General features: G+C 41.0%; 1 protein-coding gene across 2 annotated transcripts in view; it reads right to left on the bottom strand.

Moving 5' to 3' along the window:
* LOC134358702 (rhotekin-2-like) overlaps positions 1–15,927 on the bottom strand; it is a 54,597-nt gene that overhangs the window by 13,934 nt on the left and 24,736 nt on the right. Inside the window, exons 6-10 of one of the 2 annotated variants that reach the window (XM_063071159.1) lie at positions 15,349–15,549; positions 10,446–10,540; positions 8,567–8,673; positions 2,717–2,848; positions 76–241 (exon numbers count right to left, since the gene is read on the bottom strand). In XM_063071159.1, the coding sequence (XP_062927229.1) occupies positions 76–241; positions 2,717–2,848; positions 8,567–8,673; positions 10,446–10,540; positions 15,349–15,549 (701 nt within the window). The remainder of the gene's footprint in view (positions 1–75; positions 242–2,716; positions 2,849–8,566; positions 8,674–10,445; positions 10,541–15,348; positions 15,550–15,927) is intronic. The other variant, XM_063071160.1, reaches the window with a different exon arrangement.

The following is a 15,927-nucleotide window of genomic DNA, read 5'->3' as shown; positions in this document are numbered from 1 at the left end:
TATGGATGTTTCTTATGAGGAACACACAGTGGAACCACAACCAGCAGCTTTGGGCACAACACGCAGCCAACTTACTCATATCACAGAGGTGCTGCCAGAAAGCCTCCATCCATTGCTGTAGATCACCTTCGGAGTCGACAGCAAACACCCGGCTGGATGTCTCTCCACTGTAGGGGTTGATAATGGAAAAGCTGTGTGTCTTTCTCTGTGAATCTTTCCCCAGGGTCCGAATTCTAGTTTCCTGCAGATTTTGATCACAATAGGTTAGGTCTCCATCGTTCCTATGCGTTAACAATTAACGTTAAAGTGTTACAGAGATTGCGGAGGGGCTGGGCCGGGAGATGAGTAGGGGAGCAATTTTGAGTAGGGTGGGGTGAGACAGACAGATTGGGGCGGAAAGGGAGTTGGGGTGAGGACAGCAGTGTGTGGAGAAGAGGTTTAGAAAATACCCACAAGTCAGCAGGTGGTTAATTCATCCTTTCAATATAGCAGCACAGGAATAAAGTGAGACAAGGGCAAGATAACAAGTGTTTCACGTGCAGGATAGTTTCCCCACATCAAAATGCTCAACAGTTTCATGACAGAAACGAGAGCCCACCTTTTACTGGTGGGAGAATGAAGAGGTCCTGGAGCCTGCCAATTTCAGCAAGAATTAAACTCAGGTCTGAGTTTGTAGACCTACACAGCATCTCCACTGAACACAACTGTAGTATCTCCAGAATCAAACTGACCTCCATTTCTTCATTTGGCATCTGTCAACTTGCTGTATACAGATTGGGTAATACGTTTGAAGATAGGACCTTGGTTGATTTGAATACTTCAAGGATAATGTATACATCTTTTAGATAATATGCATGCAAATTCATTTTCTATTATTTACTGCTGGACAACATATGTTGACCTAACAAGAAGTTCCCCAATTGACTTGTCTAGGATCTTTCCAGTAAGTTAACAAATTCATGTGTAATTTTACAAAGTTGGTTTGAAAGTAATCCTGTCATCGTTCCCATCAAGCAGCTGATGTATATTTTGGTGTGGGCAGAGTAGGCTGTCAAGAATGACGGCCTGTTCTCACACCCTTGAACTTGCCGCTCTTCTGTCTGGCACACCGAAACATTCATTTTTTTGCTGTTCCCTGACATCTGCAGTTCTTCACCAATACCCTAGGCTCCCCTTTCCTCTCTCCATCTTCACCGCCAGCGCCCAATCACACCCAAGTATCTCCCGCTGCTGGGATACTCCTAAAATCTAAGTTTGGTCACCTATTGATTGGAATCACCCAAGAACAGAGCATCAGGAGTAGGACACTTCTCTTCCCTACCCATTACCCTGAATTCCTCATTCTTTCATATATTTATCCACCTGCAGCTTAAATATATGCCCCACCATCTTTAGGGCAGAGAATTCCTAAGATTCATTGTCTCTGACTGAAGAAATTTATGTACACCTCAGTTTAAAACGTCTGTTCCATTATTTTGTAGCTATGTCCTCTTCTTTGCGACTTTCCCCACTTGTGAAAACATTTCAACACCCACCCTGCTAAGCCCCTTTAGGATCTTACATGCTTGAATAAGACTATCTCTTATTCTTCTAAACTCCAAGGAATAAAGACTGAAAGGCCTGCCCTCTGTTGATGGGATCAGCCTCTCATCCCAGGAATTAGGCTGGTGAATCTCCTTTCGTTGCCTCCAATGCTACTGTGTTCCTTTTTTAGGCAGGCGTACTCTGTAAGTTGCAACAAGCCATCCCTAAACTCCAATCCCTTTGCAATAAAGACCAATATGCCAGCTGCCTTCTTAACTGCTTGCTGGAACTGCCCGCTAGCTTTTTGTAATTCATGCACTAGGACACCTAAGTCCCCTCTGTACTTCACTCACGTACAGGCTCTTTTCATTTGGATAATAATCCGCCTTTTGATTCCTCTTATCAAAGTACATGAGCTCATATTTCCTCACATTAGTTGGGTTTATGTCCAATTGCTCAATCTACATCCAGTTGCAGGATCACAATGCCCTTTCACCTATCTATGTATCATTAGCAAACTTGGAAACCTTGTTTTTTGCTCCCTGATCCCGATCAATAATATAGACAGTAAATACTGTGAAAACTATTGGGTTGTGATTGCTTTCAGACTGTGAAATTTCAGTAAATCTCAGCTTTCTGTACACAGACTAACGGCAGAGACATTTGTAAACTATTATTGTTCTTGATAAAACTCTGTGAAATTCACTGCCATGGATGATTGTGGAGGTCAAAATCATTGAGTATGTATAATGCAGAGGTTGATAGGTTCATGATTAGTAAGGTTATCAAAGGTTATGAGGAGAAAACAGGAAAATGGGGTTGAGAGGGATAATAAATTAACCATGATGGAATGGTGGAGCAGACTCGATGTGCTAAATGGGCTAATTTGCTCCTATGGCTTGTGGTCTCATAGCTTTGACAGAAGTCAAGGCTATATCTTCAGCTTTGTCTCCTGCCAGAGTCTCTCAACAGCTTTTATGTGGGGCAGGGCTATAGCAGCAGGCCAGCTGCACCATAGCACCACTAAAACGTGCAACTTAAACCCCAGGCCAGTACAATTCCGCCTACCATTTACATGCTTCCAAAACAGCTCAGGTTTGTTGATTACATGTGTGATAACTCTTTTGCATCACACAACATGAGACAAGATATAACAAGAGGCTTTCCTGAAACCAATTAGCCAAAACTGCACCTTATTAATGACAATACTTAGGGCAGGGTCCACTTGGGCTTCAATTTCTTCGGGAGAGTAATACGCGGTCAGGTAGCTTCTCCTCAGAATGCAGTACAACCTTGTCCAGTTGGGGAGGCCTCCGATATTTTGCTGGAAGTAGTAAGATAAAGTGCAGTCCTTAAACAACCATATCCATTCACATTCCTCCACAGCAAGTGATTCACAAGAATTAATGAGAAGTGTCACTTATTACAAATAGATTCATAGAGCACTACTGCACAGAAACAGGCTGTTTGGCCCATCTGGTTTGTGCTGAACTATTATTCTGCCAACACCCATCTACCTTCACCTGGAACAGAGGCCTCCATACCCCTCCCATCTGTGTATTCATCCAAATGTCTCTTCAATGTTGAAACTGAATCTGCAGCCACCACTCTGCTGGCAGCACATCAATACGCTCTCAGTGAAGTTCCCCACCATGTTCCCCTTAAATATTTTTCCTTTTGCCCTTAACCTATGATCTCTAGTTTAGGAGGTTTCAATGACATCTCCCTTCATCTGTCTGAAGTACAGGCCCAGAGACATCAAAAGCTCCTCATACATTAACTCTTTCATTCCCAGAATCATTTTCCAGACCCTCTCTAATCCCAGCACATCTTTCCTTAGAGACGGGGCTCCAAATTGCTTTATTATACAATGCTGAAAACCACAACTGCATTCTGGGATGGCAATCTATACTCTACTTGGACTGCATACTGGAGCGAGCTCAATTACAACGCTCCTCGGATGACTTTTCCACCAGTCCGGTGACATTGGACTGGAGGCCCTACTCCTGCAGTATACAGGTGGTCTTTAAAGCAATTTAAGTTTTATAATGGAACTAAGTGCGGTTAGACTACACTGTGTCCAGTTCTGGAAGGATATGCAAGCTTTAGAGAGGGTGCAAACGAGCATTTCCTGGATTTTAGAATGATATGAAAGAATATGCAAGCATTAGAGAGGGTGAAGAGGAGATTTACCTAGAGAACCAGTCTTCTAGGATAGCTTGAGCGAGCTAGGGAGTTTTTTCTCTGGAGCAAACGAAGATGAGAGATGATCTGATAGAGGTGTACAAGATAAGAGGCATAGATTGGGTAGATAGACAGATTTTTTCCTCAGACAGAAACAGCTTATATAAAAATACAGAAATATAAAGGGGCATAATTTTAAGCTGACAGGAGGAAAGTAAGGGTCAGAGGTAGTGTGCTTTTTTTTAAGAAAACACGAACAGTTGGGGGGGGGTGCATGGAATGCCCGCCAGGGGTGGTGGCAGAGGCCGATACTTTGGGACCATTCAAGAAGCTCTTAGCTAGCCACATGGATGATAGAAAAATAGTGGGTTGTGTTGGAGGGAAGGGTTAGAATGATCTCAGAGTAGGTTAATAGGTCGGCACAACACCGTGGGCTGAAGGGCCTGTACTGCACTGTAGTGCTTATGTTCTAATAAAATGTGCAACTGTTACCTTGAAATACATCAAGCAACGTTGAGCAAAAAATAACAATACAAAAATGCATTGCTCCTCATCATCAAATACTTTGACAAGTCCCTTATTATGAGTATTCCCGGCTAGTTGAAGTGGATATTGGAGGCTGGCACAAAGTAGGGTAACTTTATACTCTCAGGCTGCTTGAAATTGCTATTTACACTAACTTTATCTACACCAAGAATGGGGGAGGGAGAGTAGTAGTCCTTAAAATCCATTTCATTGTGGTTAGTAAAATAGACGATAAAAAGGTTAGAGACTTTCTCTTCAAAAATTTGTTTTTATCTACAATAAAATCAAGCCAGAAAATGAATTAGTTCAGTGACTAGGTATTGGAGGAGCTGCCATTCTAAAAGCAGTTTCCACATAAAATGCTGCGAGAGAAACCTCTGCTTTTTGCAGTACAAATGATTTGTTACAGTTTTATTCCCTTTAGCCGAGCAAATACGCTGAACCTGGACAAATTCACTAGCTCAAAGATATCTCAATGAAGACACAAAGGACTGCTGATGCTGGAATCTGGAATTATAAACGAACTGCTAGTGCAACTCAGTTAACATTTCAGGTCAAGAACCTTCATCTTGACTAAAGGAGTAGAGAGGAGCTAGTCAGTATAATGGAGTGAGAGGGAGGGGTGTGTCAGGAGCTGGCAAGCGATGAGCAGACCAGCGAGGAAGGCGGGGCACACAGGCAGACCAGCGAGGGAGGGAGGGCGCATGTGTAGATGGAGGAGCAAAGAGTGATAATAGCCACAAAGAACTGGAGGTGAAGAACATGAAGCAAAATCAAAAGTAAAAGTCAAGGTCAAAGTAAATTTATTAAAGTACATAAATGTCACCATATATTATCCAGAGATTAATTTTCCTGCAGGAATTTACAGGAATATAAAGAAATACAATGGAACTTATGAAAAACTATGTATAAAATAAAGACTGACAAACAATCAATGTGCAAAGAGAATAATTGCACAAACAAAAAGTACATAATACTGAGAACATGAGCTGTAGAACAGTGGAATCAGTTCAGTGTTGTGGTGAATGAAATTATCCGTGCCGGTTCAGGAGCTGATGGTTGTAGGGTAATAACTGTTCCTGAATCGGGTAGTGTGGGACCTAAAGCTCCTCTGTCTCCTACCTGATGGAGCTAGTGAGAAGAGAGCATGGCTTGGATGGTAGGGGTCAGTGATGATGGAGGCTTTTTTCTTGTAACAGTGTTCCACATAAATATGCTCAATGAAGTGGAGGGCTTTGTCTGTGTTGGACGGAGATGTATCCACCATTTTCTGTGACTTTTCCATTCCGGGATACTGGTGTCTCCATACCAGGCTGTGATGAAACCAGCTAGGATACTCTCCACTGTACACCTATAGAAGTTTTAGATGACACGCCATATCTATGCAAACCTTCTCAGTGGTCTTTCACTGCAGATTTACGTGCAACTATGACAAAACCAGAAGTCCTTCACCATGGAAGTAAATTAGCATTTATTTCAGTAGTGATTGTTTAGGCAGCACAGTGCTGCATTGGGTGGTACTATGTCTCACAGCGCATAGACTACCCCACGGTTTGACCCTGAACAATGCTATCTAAGTTTTATCATTCCCCTTAGGACTTCATGGATTTTCTCCAGCACTCTGGTTTACTCCCACATCCCAAAGGTATGCTGCATCGTAAGTTAAGCTGATTACTGTAAAGTAGCCCTGCGGTAAGTGGGAGGTAGGGAGGAGAATCAGGAGAAAACTAATAGGCATATGTCGTGGAATCAGATTGCAATACAGTATGGATACAGACCCTTCAGCCCAATGATGTTCCCACGATGTTCACCCAGCTAGTCCCAATTTCCTGCTTTCAGTTCATATCCACTCTTCCATGTACCTATCTGAGTGCTTCTTAAATTATACTATTGTATTTACCTCAATAAACATTGGATAAATACTCATTTTAAAAATGTGTGACAGAGAACAGGTTGCAATAAAATAAGTGGTGAATGAGATCTATGGGATGGCTCTGGGACAGACACTATCGACCAAATGACCTTTGTCAGAGGGCAACATGAAAAATATTAGAACGCCTCATCTGAAGAGACACTGAAAAAAAATTTATAATTTTCAGTTGAAATACCCAGTTGCCAGATCCAGGATTAGTTAACGTTTTAAATACATTGTGAGATTTGATGTCTTGCTCAGCTATTGGTAGTTAAGATGGAAGTTGTTTTGTTAGGACGGCTGGAGAAGTGTTTCGTGTGATAGCATGGAAGCAGTATGCAATACCCCTCAGTAATCACATCCAACCATCTGTACACAGAGCAGATAGTTTTTTTCCCCCCTTCATCAGCCTCTATTTTCTGATGCTGGTTTGCTCAATGTGTAGATTCAAACCGCTCATGTGAACCTGAGATGATAGCTTTTTCTTTTAAATGTCTAATCTCTCTTTAGTCTATTTAAAGAGTTGAAATTGCCTCATCAATTTTTCATTATACATGTGGTGAGAGCAACAAGTCAAAACAGGCACAGCCCCATGTTGCTTATTAAACAGCTTGTCACGAGTGCACCAATTTAATACTCAAGTAGTAATAGTTTAAAAAGAAATCAACCTCCCCCTTTATCACCTGGCTTTGTATTTCTAAGAATTTCACAACACAAAGCAGCCGGCATAGAAAAGCCTCTTTTCCCAGGACTTTTCAGCGACTGGCCAGAAAATTAGAGAGTCTTAAACTGGGGTGCTGCGACTAAGTGAGACTGATTTGGGGTATAAGTGGCACTAGCAACTATTCTACACTACAATTACAGCAGCTTCAGCACACAGCCTAGGGTGGAATGGAGGTAGGTGAAAGTGAGAGCTGTCAGAATGAAATAATCATTGAAATAGAGAAAAAATTATTAATGCTGTTGTTTATAAATGTTCATGGATTTTACATATATTTTAAATTTCAGAGAGACAGCATGGAATTAGCCCTTCTAGCTCAATGAGCTGCACCACCCAGTAACCCACTTATTTTACACTAGTTTAATCACAGGACAATTTACAATGACCAATTAACTTTCTAACCAGCACGTCTTTCGCCTGTGGGAGGAAACCAGAGCACCCAGAGGAAACCTATGTAGACACAGGGAGAAAGTACAAGCTTCTTACAGATGGCACCGGAATTGAACCCTGGGCTGTAATATGGCCCTAACCACTATGCTATTCTAACGTATGGTTCTCCACATTACAACAGTGATTACATTTTAACTTTATGTCTTTGCTTCTAAGTGGTTTAGGATGATCCGAAGGTACATGCAATATAATGACAAAGATGTAAACCAGAATAGGACAGAGATGAGGAGGAATTTCTTTAGCCAGAGGGAAGTGAATTTGTGGAATTTGTTGTGACAGCTGGCAGTGGAGGCTGCCAATGGGTATATTTAAAGCTGATTCTGATTTTGAGGTTGATAGGTTCTTAATTAGCTTCAAAGTTTACAGGGAGCAGGCAGGAGAATGGGGTTGAGAGGGATAATAAATCAGCTTTAGACTGCATGAGAAAGGGAAGGAGGAAGGGCATCAGAGGGAGGCAATAGGCAGGTGAGAAGAGGTAAGAGGACAGAGTGGGCAATAGAACAAGATGGATGATGGAATGGCAGAGTAAATTCAACAGACCGAAAGGCCTAATTCTGCTCCTCTGGTCTTATCTGGACTGAAGGTTATGTGTAAGAAACAATAACATCATACAGCTGGTGGGAGCAGAATGAAGGGGTACATTTGAAAGTTTACGTGACACATGGCCAGGTTTGAATTATGAGTGGCAGTGGCTACTGCCCCACAGCTTCAGCAACCCAGGTTCAATCCCGACTGCTTGTGCTGTCTGTATAAAGTTCTTCCTGTGACCAGGTGGAGTTCCTCTGGCTGCTCCAGTTTGTTCCCATATTCCAAAGATGTGTGTTAGTGAGCTAACTGTCCTCTGTAAATTGTTCCTAGTGTGTAGCTGAGTAGAATGCAAGTAGGAGATGATGGGATTGTAAGAACAGGAATAACTAGTGGGAGAATGGAATTGGTCTGTGAGCAGGCACAGATCGGATGGGCTAAATATCGTAGACATGAGATAGTCATGTGAATGTGTTATGTTTTGTAATTCCAAAACATAAAACTAATTGGAAAGAAAACATGAAGAGTCCAGAATACAAGTCTAACTTTAAGTGAGGAACAAACTTATCACGTGGTAGCGTTGTGATGCTGGCAATCATGTATTTTTACATATAACCTGTATTGAATTACTTAAATAAACAGGAATGATGAAATCAAATACATTTACAATATTACTCAAATATTATTGAAATAATAAATACACAATTGAATGGAGTTAGCCTTACCTGCAGACTGAGGTATCCAGCCATCATATCCTTTGTCATGCACTCGGGCTGAGCGACTAGGTGACAACATACATGCCCATACAAGGGCAGCCAGAAGGAAGTCTCCTCTAGACAGTAACACATGGAAGGTTAATTGTGCAGTGATGACATATTGAATGGATAACTTGAATACATTGAAGAAATAGTCGCTGAATTGATTACTCAAGGGCAGACTGGAATTGTGTGTTTAATGATTTTACAAACATAACCTCAAAGCTCATCCTACGTACCCAGAACAGCTCCTGCAGCAACATTGAAGGGGAGCTGGAGGGCAATAAAAACATAACAACACATACTTTCAGGAACATTTCAGAAGCCAGTGTTACAGCTGAAGAAAGACAGGAGGCTAGTAATTATTTAACTGGATGTATTTAAAACAGTCAGAATGCTATAGCACAGAAACAGTCCCTTCGGCCCATCTAGTCCATGCCGAACTATTATTCTGTCTAGTCCCATCAACCTGCACTTAAGACTATAGCGCTCCAGAACCCCTCTCATCCATGTACTTATCCAAACATCTTTTAAATCATACTTTCATCGACCACTTCTACTTGCAGCTTGTTCCACACTTGCACCACCCTCTGTGTGAAGTTTTCCCTCATGCTCGCCTTAAATATTTCACCTTTCACCATTAACCCATGACCTCTTGTTCTAGTCTCACCCAACCTCAGTGGAAAAGGTCCATTTGCAATTACTCTATCTGTATCACTCATAATTTTGTATACATCTATTGTACATAGATAATATTGTATACACCTTGTATGCATCTATAGCAAAGTGAGTTGCACTACCACCAACTCTATATGCCAGCCTGAGTTTCATGACTAGAAATCATTTAAAAGGTGCCAGTAAGGGAAACATAGAAGCTTGTGCAAATAATTTCCTCTTGATATTTGCTCTTAAGTTGAACTCTTTGCTTCTGATTGGAGTTTAAAATCTTTTTCACACTAAAACTGGTTACTGCATTACCAGCACTAGATAAACCAATGGTCTAAATCATTAGAACAGCTCTGTTTTTTCAGCATTAGTTATCCTCAATACTCTAGTCCAGTAGCAGTGACTCTTCAGTGATCTGTGCATTATATTAGTCCCAGTTATTAACAGTTGCTCTCAATATTATTTAAATGTTACATAAAATCATCCCAAATGGCAGTGCTGGTTGCACAAGACAAACAGACTTTACTGTAGAATTTAACCCTGCCCATGACCCCAAAACTCAAGTTAAGTTGATCTCAATTTAACTACTTAATATTTCAACCTTAAATAGTTTCAGGCAGCTTCAGGTGATTAAATATCAATGGATCAAAGTTCTCTTTTAGATTATTAGCCTCCTGTTCAGTTCTTGATTGTTATGAAACTAAAATCTTTGACGTATTAAATGGTAAACTGTCTTTCATTGAAAGACCAGAGAGAACTATAATGTTATTGCATGATATATTCATTGGTTAATATTCCTCTACATGAAATAAGGGCCATTTCATTAAATTAAAAACTTTAATTCTGTGTGTAGGGACAGGAACTTGAACTCAGAGACCTGTCACCCATTAATACCTTACTTCTTCATTAAGGTAAACTGGTTAACACTCAATCCACAGTGTTAATTCATATAATGAAAATGTCAGGAGAATGCCAAGAAATCCATTGGAGATGAAATTTTCATCCTGCATTGATGTCAGTGCCTTTTGCCCACTTAGGATATTTCAAACCTGTCAAAAAGGCACTGATATAAGGCAGGAAATGTGACAAAAGCTCCCAAAATGCTTGCATCCTTAGGCGTAAGTGATGGCACATGGAGACACTGAGAGTAAAGGGCTTGTAATAAAAGGAGAGATCTACTCACCATTTCCCACAATAGTGAGGCTATGAGTTCGGAAGCCAGTTTCAGTATCATCAAGATTTAATGTGGCTTCTGCAAGCAAATGGTATTTGGCTCCGCTAGAGGGGAAGAGCACAATGTTACTTTGCAAACAAAGCACAAGGGACAAATACTGAAGGCCAGCATTGGAAGCCATGGATTTGGTGGACTCTTGCATGCTCCCAAGCACATGTCTTTCTTTTGGCCTCCATCAGGTTTACAGTTTTCTATCATCTCATTAGTCACCTGAAATAATAATGATGTTGTCATTGATTAGCATCATAGAGCAAGGATACAGGCCCTTTGGCCCAACAAGTCCACAATGACCACAGTAGTCTCAGTTTCCTGACGTTACTCCAGCTTTCTGCCATTTAATCTGCACTGGACCTTAGTTTAAAAAAAAACAAACTCTCAAATGAGGTAGGAGGTTGAAAATCCCAAACACCAAACTAATTACCACATGCCAAGCCTGAAAGCACTCATGCTGCAGATGTAGTCTTTGCTTGTGGGGCATTATAACCATGGTGGCAATCTGTCCCTGTTTAAAGATGCAGCCTTTGTCCACCCAGACACCAAAACCCCTGGTGCATTTTCCTGCTGTATTCCAATAACTCAATGGAAAAGAACTAAGCAACAGTGGCAAGATGAGATGACATTATTGCTTACATTGAAGCTCCAAGTCATATCCTGGGATTTTTACAGGATGCAAGGATCAGGAATATGTGGCAGAAATTAGCTGTCCTGTTCAAAAAACTGCAGATTAAAACATGAGAAAGTTTTTGACAAGAACAGGTCATTCAGCCCAACATAGCTTGTCAAATTCCTATTCACACAAGTGTGTTGAAATAACTATCGAGTTTAGATTTGTAAGTCCCTAAGGTACTAACCTCAACCACACAGGTAGTTTGTTCCATGCGTCCACAACTCCGTGTAAAGAAGTGTTTGCTGATGTTAGTCTGAAGTCTCCCCTTAACCAGACTCCACCTATGGTCCTCTGCCGTTGATGAATTAATTTTGAAGTAGCAGCTGGCACCCACTTTACTTACACCTTTAATGATTTTGAATACTTCTCTCATGTCTCCTCTCCTATATCTACTTGGGCTAAAAAGATTTAATTCTTTCAATCTTTCTTCAGAGCTCATACCCTGCAGACCTGGAATGAGTCTTGTCACCCTTCTTTGGAGTCTCTTCAATGCCTTCACATTCCTCACACAATATGGAGGCTAAAATTGTGTACAGTATTCAAGCTGTGGCCTCACAAGCGCATTATACAGCTTAGGAGAACGTTTCTTGACTTGAACTCCACTGAGTGCATTATATAGTCCAACATTCTATTAGCCTTCCTAACTGCTTCTGTACATTGTCTATATGTTGAAAGTGGTGAGTCTACCAGGATGGCCAAATCCTTCTCATACACTTTCTAACTCAAGACCATCCCCCACCCCGCCCAAACTCCAATTATATATTTATATCTAATATTTCTACTTCCTATATTAAATACTTTACACTTACTCATACTAATTTCATCTGCTATCAGCCCATATCTGGATTTTGTTTAGATTGACTCTGTATTGATTCTGCTGCCTGAATGTTATCAGCCCATTCCCCTATTTTTGCATCATCGGCAAACTTTACTAGTTTATTTGTTATGTGCTTAGTCAAAGCATGATGTAAATTAAAAACAGCAGCAGGCCCAAAGTCGATCCCTGTGGAACCCCACTTTTAACAACCACTAGTGTGAAACTCTGGGAAAAGAGTACAGTCAACATTTCAGGCTGAGACCCTTCAGTAGGACTGGAGAGAAAAAAAAAACAGTAGATTTAAAAGGTGAGGGGAGGGGAGGGAGATACACCAGGTGATAGGTGAAACCAGGAGGGGAAAGGGGTGAAGTAAGGATCTAAGAAGTAGGTTGATGAAAGAGATACAAGGATGAAGAAGGGGGAAATCTCATCGGACAGAAGGCCATGGAAGAAAGAAAAGAGGTGGGGAGGAGCATCAGAGGGAGACAATGGGCAGGCAGGGAGATCAGGTGAAAGAGGGAAAAGGGGATGGGGAATGGTGAAGGAGAGGTGGCCATTACCAGAAATTCAATAGATCGATGTTCATGCCATCAGGTTGGAGGCTACCCAGATGGAATATAAGGTGTTGTTCCTCCAGCCTGAGTGTGCTCCCATCATGACAGTAGAGGCCATGGATTGACGTATTGGAATGGGAATGGGAAGTAGAATTAAAATGGGTGGCCACTGGCAGATCCCACTTCTTCTGGCAGAGTATAGGTGTTCAGCGAAGCAGTCTCCCAATCTACATTGGGTCTCACCGATATACAGCAGGCCACACCGGCAGCACGGACACAGCATATGAACCCAAAAGTATATGTCTTCTGTCCGTCAGAAGACATACAGGAACCCTATTAGATTCCCCCTTCTCCAGCCCTGTATCGCTTTCATCAATCTACTTCCCAGCTCTTTACTTCACTCCTCCCCCTTTCAGTTTCACCTGTTACCTTGCGTTTCTGTCTCCCCTTCCCCACCTTTTAACTCTACTCATCTTTTTCCCCCTCCAGTACTGCTGAAGGGTCTCAGCCTGGAACGTTGACTGCACTCTTTTCCATAGATACTACCTGGCTGAGTTCCTCCAGCATTTTGTGTGTGTTGCTTAGACTTCCTCTTGTCTCTCACTATAACTCATTGTTTTCTGTTTTTGAGCCAATTCTGCACTGATTCACACACCTTACCCTGAATCCCTACCTTCTGTAATTTGATTATTAATCTCTTGTGGGGTACCTTGTCAAAAGCTTTCTGAAAGTCCAAGTAAGTGATATCAACCACTCTACTGTTATCATAAATTTTAGTTGCCTCTTCATAGAACTCCAGCATATCAGTAAAACACAATTTCCCCTTTCTGAACCCATGCTGGCTTTCTGCTAACGTGCCTGTTCTTAGCAGTTGCTTTTCCATCTCATTCTTTATTATTGTTTCCATCACCTTGCCTGCGATACACATTAACCTTACTGGTCTATATTTACCAGGGTCAGTGCAGTTGCCCTTCTTGTATATCAGGACAACATTAGCCCATTTCTAGTCATTAGGGATTTCATCAGTCTTCAATAACTTTTGAAAAATACACATTAAAGGTTTGTGTATATAATTAGACCTCTTTAAGTACCCTTCGATATATGCTGTCTGGCCCCAGAGATTTATTAACTTCCTGCGTTTTCAGCCAAAGCAGGACAACAGTTTCTAAGATCTTCAAGTCACTTAAGACAACCTTATTTTTCTTTATACTTACTGGCACATTGCTAACATCTTCACAGGTAAATACTTTAACGGATACTCTTAACTTGTATGTCGCTACGTCTTTCACTGCATAATTTAAACACCTCACTATTACTCCTAATACACTTAACTTCCTCGACTTTTTTTTAAACCACTAAAATATTGAAAATACGTCTTGGTGTCAATCTCAGCAATAACCTTCTCAACCTGCCTTTTGGCAATCTGAATTTCCCTTTTGACTAAAGCTCTACAGAAAACACCATGACAATTTTTCCTGTTTTTTTATATAGTTGACTTTTCTTCAATCATTTTTAATGTATATCTTTATTCATCCATGTAGTTGATCTATTGTTTTTATCACTTCTCCTGACCTTGGGTATGAATGTTTCCTGCACTGCATGTATTACCTCTTTAAATCACCCCATTGTTCCTCAACGTCAAGCAGACCCTCCCGGTTTACTTTCTGAGGTCTTTGCCGCATCTGCACAAAGTTTGCTTTTCTGAAACTCAATTTAATGGCCTTGGTTTTTACTGATATACTCTGCCAAAAAACTTAGACTAACAATGCTATGATCACTTGTTCCTAAAGGCTCAACAACTTCTGAACCTAAAAATTCTATCCATATTATTACAGAATATCAAATCTAGACAGGCCTCCCCTCTTATTGGTGCATTAACATACTGGGTCAAAATAAAACAACCATTCAATGACTCAATGCATTCACTTTCCTGTAATCCATTAATCATTAGAGTCACCCGTAAATGTAACATCACCCCATCACCCTCAGAACTTGTTTTTTTAATATTTTGATAGAGTTCTGATAAAGATGCTGGAAATATGAATCAGAAACAGAAAATGCTGGAAACACCTGACCTGCTTAACATTTCCCAAAAATTATTATTACTGACCTGTCCCTCTCCCTATTTAAGGGCTTTAAAATACTTCAGTTTTAAATGTTAAACACAAGAGATTCTGCAAATGTTGTAAATCTTGAGCAATACATAAAAATTGCGAGGGAAATAAACAGTTGGTGTTTCAGGCCATTCGACAGGACTAGAAAAGAAGGGGCAGGAGCCAGAATAAGAAGGAGGAGGGAGGGGAATGAGTACAAATTCACAGGTGATGGGTGAAACCAGGTGAGGAGGAAGTTGGGCGAGTAGGGAAGAGCGGAGGTAAAATGAGAAGCTGCAAGGTGATGGGTGGAAAAGGTAAAAAGCTGAAGAAGGAATCTGATGAGAAAGGACAGTGGACCATGGGAGGAAAGGAAGAATGGTAATCAGAGGAAGATGATGGGCAAGTGAGGAGAATAGAGAGGGTAAGAGGGGAGCCAGAACAGGAATGGAAAAAGAGAGAAGGGGGAAGAGTGATGAGAAATTACCAGAATTAGAGAAATTGATAGTCATGCCATCAGGTTGGAGGCTACCCAAATGTTGCTCCAGAGAGTGGCATCTTTGCAGCAGTAAAACAGGCTATGGACCGTCACGTCAGATTGGGAAGTAAAATTAAAATGGGTGGCCATTGGGAAATAGGTGGTCTCGGCCAGAAACATTAACTGTTTATTTCCCTCCAATAATGCGTAGTTAAAGCATAATGAGTTTTGAAAAGGACTTACGCCGCGACTGGGTTGGTCAGCAGGAGGGCATCAAGGTCACCACTCTCCACAGTGGTCATTAGCTTCTTTCCAGTTGACCTGGTGAGAGAGTTGCTTAGTTTTCTGGCTAGTCTCTTGGGAGTGTTGGCAATGGAAGGATCTTCATTCATGCAACAGCTGTACAATTCCACTTTCAACTCAAAATCTGGCTTCACATCATTGCTGCATAGAAATTAGCAAAAATGAGAAAAGATATACTAATTTACAAAAATTAGTGAGCAACGTCACCACAGTCTGTTGCCAAACTAGGTTCCAAAAAAAAAATGCACCTCAAGATACAAATTTCCAGAGGTTGCTAGTTTGTTTTTATTGTTCCAGTATTCCTTCTGCGTGAACAACATCTCTTATTACAAACACTTTGAAGAACTTGCTGGAACTAACCTAAATTCCACATTGCCTAATAATTTGTCATCTTTTAATGACATGGTAATACTGTACTTACTGATGCAACAGTGCTCATTGTCAAAAATGGAAGAAACAGGATAGTATACAAACATTACAATTAAAACCAGAATCTAGATGTGGCCACTGACTCCCTGT

This window comes from Mobula hypostoma, chromosome 19 (assembly GCF_963921235.1).
Source record: "Mobula hypostoma chromosome 19, sMobHyp1.1, whole genome shotgun sequence".
Classification (NCBI taxonomy): domain Eukaryota; kingdom Metazoa; phylum Chordata; class Chondrichthyes; order Myliobatiformes; family Myliobatidae; genus Mobula; species Mobula hypostoma.
The sequence above is the reverse complement of the archived record's forward strand: the minus strand, read 5'-3'. Positions and strand labels throughout refer to the sequence as shown.